This window comes from Aplidium turbinatum, chromosome 10, assembly GCF_918807975.1.
Source record: "Aplidium turbinatum chromosome 10, kaAplTurb1.1, whole genome shotgun sequence".
NCBI classification, from domain to species: Eukaryota; Metazoa; Chordata; class Ascidiacea; order Aplousobranchia; family Polyclinidae; genus Aplidium; species Aplidium turbinatum.
In genome coordinates, this window is record NC_137481.1 from 16,994,473 (window position 1) to 16,999,735 (window position 5,263).

Sequence of the window (5,263 nt, forward strand, 5' to 3'; positions counted from 1 at the left end):
ATATGTGTGACTTTTTTATTTCTTGTTATATCGCCACGGACCACCTGTGCAGTCGTCGCGGACCACCAATGGTCCGCGGACCACAGTTTGGGAAACCCTGCTGTAAAGTATTAAATTAAAGCATTTGTTTCTCCTTTTTACTTTTGAACCTATTTGACATAGACCTACCTGCAGCCTCAAACAAAAAGCAAATAATCGTGATGAACAAACGAATTTTTCAGTTTTTTGCATCACAGCTTGCAACTGCTTCGATATAAGTCATCTTGTGGTTATGTTCCAGAAATAAGACACAGTAGTTACAAACAAAGGACCTCAGTGCATCATAACTGAGCTGATAACAACTCATCAGGAACAAACTCAATCAATTTCATTTTCCACAGCAGGCACTGAAAGCAATATGTAAACTCAGCTGTTTAGATACAACAACGAAAAACAATAATAGCACACAGGCTCGGATTTAGGGGGGCAGAGGGTGCAAGTGCCCCGGGCCCCCCGACTTTTGAAGGGCCCCCTACGTGGAAAAAATGTGATTTTGTGCTATTTTTCTTCTTTCATCCTTCGAAGTTTCTGCAAAATGCTGTGCAGTGCTGGATTAATGCTACTGTGGACGTAGAGGTGGTGCCCGGGCGCCCCATCAGCTAAATCCGGCCCTGAACACACACGACTAAAAGAGGTTTCTTGCAGAAACTAGGCAAGCTACTGTTTTGACTGTGTTCAGCAGCAAAGTTTTAACGCTTCAAAATATCTGCAGAAAGTTGATAATTTTATTTTTTGTAAAAAGTTAGCAAGAGTACATGATGTGACACCCCTCTACATAGTCAATGGCTTTTTACTCAATATTTTATTAAACTCAGCTGGTCAATTAGCAGAAAGACAAGACTTAGAATAGTAAGGTGTGTTCGACTTGCAATGTGAAAATGATTTTTAATCAGTTATCTTCCACAGTATACTTATGCACATTTCAGTTATTAAATCCGTCAAAATCACTTCAAGACTCAATAATAAGATTAGCCTAACACAAAAAATAGGCTACTGAGAATCATAGTGAAGACACTACGCAGAAAAAGGTAGCCTATAATTTTAATAGATCCTCCAAAAGCGATAGCGAACACTCGGGTATAGTATTTTTCAAAATAATATAATTCTAGTCGTTCACTTTCAGGATGGTCTAATTCAAAACTATTACTTCAAAAATTAAATTAAAATTGTCTAAATATGATACTGCATTAGATTGTCCAAGTTTCTCAACATTGCCAATTACCAATGGCAGCCGCCGACGTGGTTGGTACTTGGGTGAGTGCGATAGTATCAAACTATTATTGCTTTGTTGCTGAAACATCAACATATCGCAAACACGTTGAAATTAAATGCGTTTTTTGTTTTGTTTAATTTTTGACCTGTAGTTTCCGAGTGGGTATTATGGACACTACCGAAGCAAAACACGAAACGACATACTTCAACAATATCGCCATGAAGCCACCCCACTGCCTCCAAAGCAGTTTATCAGATGGGTCAGGGTAAGCGAAAGTGTTGATGTACAGTAGACCTACTTTTATAAAACTACACATTCCGAGAAAAAGTACAAATTTTTTTTACCTCAGAGTGGCATCAAAATATTATGAAAGTGGAAGATAAAGTTATTGTGTAAATATGTAAATTTTCTTTAAAGGTTTTATTGTTTCTTCTTCGAAGTACTGTATTTTTTTTTTAGTTTAGCGTTATGACCGTAGCCTATACAGATTTTTATTTCTTTCTGTACAAGTCTTATTATATCACCAAAAAAAAAAGCTACAACCGATGTTGGATAAGTCAATTAAAAATAGCGGACTAATGATGCAACACCATCTCAGCACTTATCGTTGGAGCCTAAATGTCATGAATCTAATACGACAACTCTAAACAAACGTTTTAATAGTTGGATGGCTTTTACAGAAATCTCCGGATTGCCACCAATTTTCGAAGCATGACAACCGACATTCATACCAGACCGATGCCACCTACTTTGATGCGGTATGCAGGCTCTTAGCAATATCACAAACATATAAAAGATTGTATGTTGGTCACTGTTTTCACAAACATTGATTAAACATCTTCTGGAGGGTCATGAAGGATAAAAATTATAACAAAACAGCATCTTACAATTCAAATATTTGTTATATATTTTGCCTACTGAAAGATAAATGCAGTCTACATCAAGGATCGATATAGCAATACGCATAGGTTATTGTGCAAGTAAGCAAAGTTTGGAAATAAATTAATAATTTTCGATATATTTCGAATGCATTATTGTAGCAGCCTATTTCCCGTCCAGAATTTTGTACTGAATACATCCACTTGACTTTTTTCACATTTGGTAGTTTTAATATTAGTTTATCAGAGTCTTAGGCTGATCAGAATAACTAAAATACGAAATTTACTGCCTATGATGTAGCATTCCCTTGTTTGTGGCTATTTTATTTAATGACAAAACTATTTTTTAGGGAATGGGCAGACGAAGAGGAAATGCATCAATAACTGCTTTTAAACCTGAACTAATTGCATGGATGCCACATAAGGAAGCTATTGCTCGTGAAGGAGCTGCTGTGTCACTCTATAGGTAAATCGTGACGAAATTTAAAGATGGAATGAATATATTGCATATCTAAATCATAAACGCGGAAGGAAACACGATATTTATATCACATAGGTGTGATTAGTAAAGGTAGTGCTGTAATGTTTTGTTGCCTAATTCAGGTATAAAAATTAAAGTTTTTACTCTACTGGGATCATAACACTGGTAAGAGTGTAAAATATTTTATGTTGGTCCTTTTTCCTCCAGCAACTATGTTCACTTAAAAATTACTGTATAACACCTGGTGTGGCTTGCTTCCCGTCTTGCTTACAAATCAGGTTTGCGCGCAAGAAAGGAAACTTAGTGTATCGCTCCTTTAACCCACAACCATTTCAATAATTTTGCTTCTTTAACTAGCTTTCATTACATTATTAGTTTGAAGCAAATTTATTTTTTAGATTGGATTTTCGGCCAGGAGGAGTGCAATCTTCTGAACCGTTACCGCAAAGACTCTCTCCAAGAATCCGTCAAAGAATGACCAAGATGGAAGCAACAGACGCAAGATTGAAATGGGTGTCTGATTTCAAGCAACACTTTTGTCATGGACAACCAGATACAAGAATAAGTACGGATATCAGCACGGGAAAAGTCTACGATAAAGTAGAGCCTACTCGCTCTCATCAATACGTTAACAAAACGGGAAAAATTGCAAAAGTCGTCCCACCTTACTTGGCACACACTAGAAGACGTGTTAAGTCGGTTCCCCCTGTTCGATACAGCGTTGGAGACTGCCTTGTTTGGAACCCAACTCCTGCTACACCACATCCACCTCGTTATTCGGTTTTACTTGGTAAATCCACTGCAACAACACCACGCCCACCTACAACTCAGTTGCACCCTCCGACGGAAATTTGTTTTCCTGAAAAGACTCAGACTCCAAGAACGATGGTCACTCAACCGCCACAGACAGTTGGCATCGATTCCAAGAAAATAGCACCAGCTGCGACAGCCATAAGTGATTTTTCACCAGTACAATGCCACAGAACGTCTCCTACAGACAACAGCAACTAAAAGTCGGCTGTTTGTGTTGACATGGATCTGAGTTAATGTTTTCAAAATTTCTAATGTCATTACTACAGAGCAGATCCGTGATGTAAATTGACAACAGTATTGTATTTAACCCTATCAGTCACCAAGTTTTTCTTCTTTTTATTTTTTGACTTTATTAATATTCTTACAGACTGGAGTGCACTGAAAACAAAAATTCAGAAAATTTTGTGTGTTGCAAGGTTCCCGTCACACAGAAACGCTTTGTAGCATACCGTATATACTTGATTGTAAGCCGCGGCTTATAAAGTTTTTTTTCCATCATGTTTGCGGCTTAAATTCAAGGGCGGCTTACAATCAAAGGCGGCTTACATTTTTTCTTTTTTCTTTTTGCCTTTTTCCTTGTCGACTTTGCCATAGATGTTTTGCCGTACTGCGTTGTCTGATGCCGACAATTGTGAAGTTGTGACGTGCATTTTAAATTGTCACATGCATTTATGACGTGCATTCGAAAGAAAAAAAGGAGTTGTCAGTTTTATTTATGGTACTTAACAGTAAACAGTTTCACCTTTGCGTGTAAACAGTATTTGCGGCTTACATTCAAGGGCGGCTTACATTAAATTTTTAACACTATTACATGCGGCTTACAATCAAGGGCGGCTTACAATCAAGCGCGGCTTACAATCAAGTAAATACGATACATTGTGACTATATGGGTGCGAAAATGGCAACATCGAAAAAGGGCAGTGGGCTTTGAAATGTAAGGGATGTTGGCATTTTTGCAAAGAATAACTTATTCTACTGCCTGTGTGATATGTGAAAGGTGGCATAGGTCGCAGCGAAATGTCAATTATATACTGATTCCTGTTTTACTATCCCACAAGTGAAGGAGAAATTCAATATTGACAAGATTAGTCATTGTCTTGCTATTTTCCGGAAATAAACTGCGCAAAAAATGTTTTTTTGAGTAAAGAGTGAGGTTTTATTTATTGTCGCTCTACAACTGCTATAGTCTTTTAACGACAGGGCTCATTTTTAATTTTTTTTATCAAGTTTACGATATCATCACATTATTACCCGACTTATCCTCACTGCAAAATACAAGAAAGACACAATCGGTACCGTTTTTAAAGTCTTCGGTTTGACCCGACTTGCAGGCGATCTCGAATTTACCAGCACCAGAGCCGAAGGCAAAACCACTCGACCACTGAGCTGGTTGGATGTATTTAAAACGACAATCGTTTCATGAACTTTACTTAAACTAAATATCGTTTGAGTTCAAAGGCGTTCATCCCTGGAGTTTGCACAATTCATCAATGTGCCCAAAATCAAAGTTGAGTGCGGCCTTGATCCACAAGGCCAGATGAGGTCAAAATAATGCCGGGTGGCAGAAAAGTATCGTTTGGTGATTTGTTCTGTCAATTTAACTTGAAACCACGTTACATCCACATTTTTGTAAAAGACTATAAAGTTACTCTTTGTAATTTCTTCAAAAAAATAATTTCTGCCACCAGCACTTTGTAATTTCTCTAAAAAGTGGATTCGCTTTTGCAGAGTGGAGAAGTGATGCTGCGTGTGGTTTTAAACAAGGGACAAGACCGGGAAGAGGTTGCGTAAGCTTCGAGCGGAGAATACAAACTATAATCCATTTTTGACAAAAAGAAA

General features: G+C 37.7%; 1 protein-coding gene across 1 annotated transcript; it reads left to right on the forward strand.

Moving 5' to 3' along the window:
* Nucleotides 1-1,160: 1,160 nt before the first annotated feature.
* Nucleotides 1,161-4,637, forward strand: LOC145778537 (uncharacterized). The gene is made up of 5 exons (XM_082590037.1): nt 1,161-1,293; nt 1,404-1,517; nt 1,933-2,010; nt 2,481-2,596; nt 3,010-4,637. Exons 1-5 carry the CDS (start codon nt 1,264-1,266, stop codon nt 3,620-3,622), a joined length of 951 nt encoding a protein of 316 aa, XP_082446163.1. The 5' UTR covers nt 1,161-1,263; the 3' UTR covers nt 3,623-4,637.
* The last annotated feature ends 626 nt before the right edge of the window (nt 4,638-5,263 follow it).

Bases quoted from the DNA above. Each gene is read 5' to 3' on its own strand.
- LOC145778537 (XM_082590037.1), top strand. From the start codon at position 1,264: ATGGCAGCCGCCGACGTGGTTGGTACTTGG. The intron at 1,294-1,403 runs GTGAGTGCGATA...TTTGACCTGTAG, and splicing joins CCGACGTGGTTGGTACTTGG to TTTCCGAGTGGGTATTATGG. The intron at 2,011-2,480 runs GTATGCAGGCTC...ACTATTTTTTAG, and splicing joins ATGCCACCTACTTTGATGCG to GGAATGGGCAGACGAAGAGG.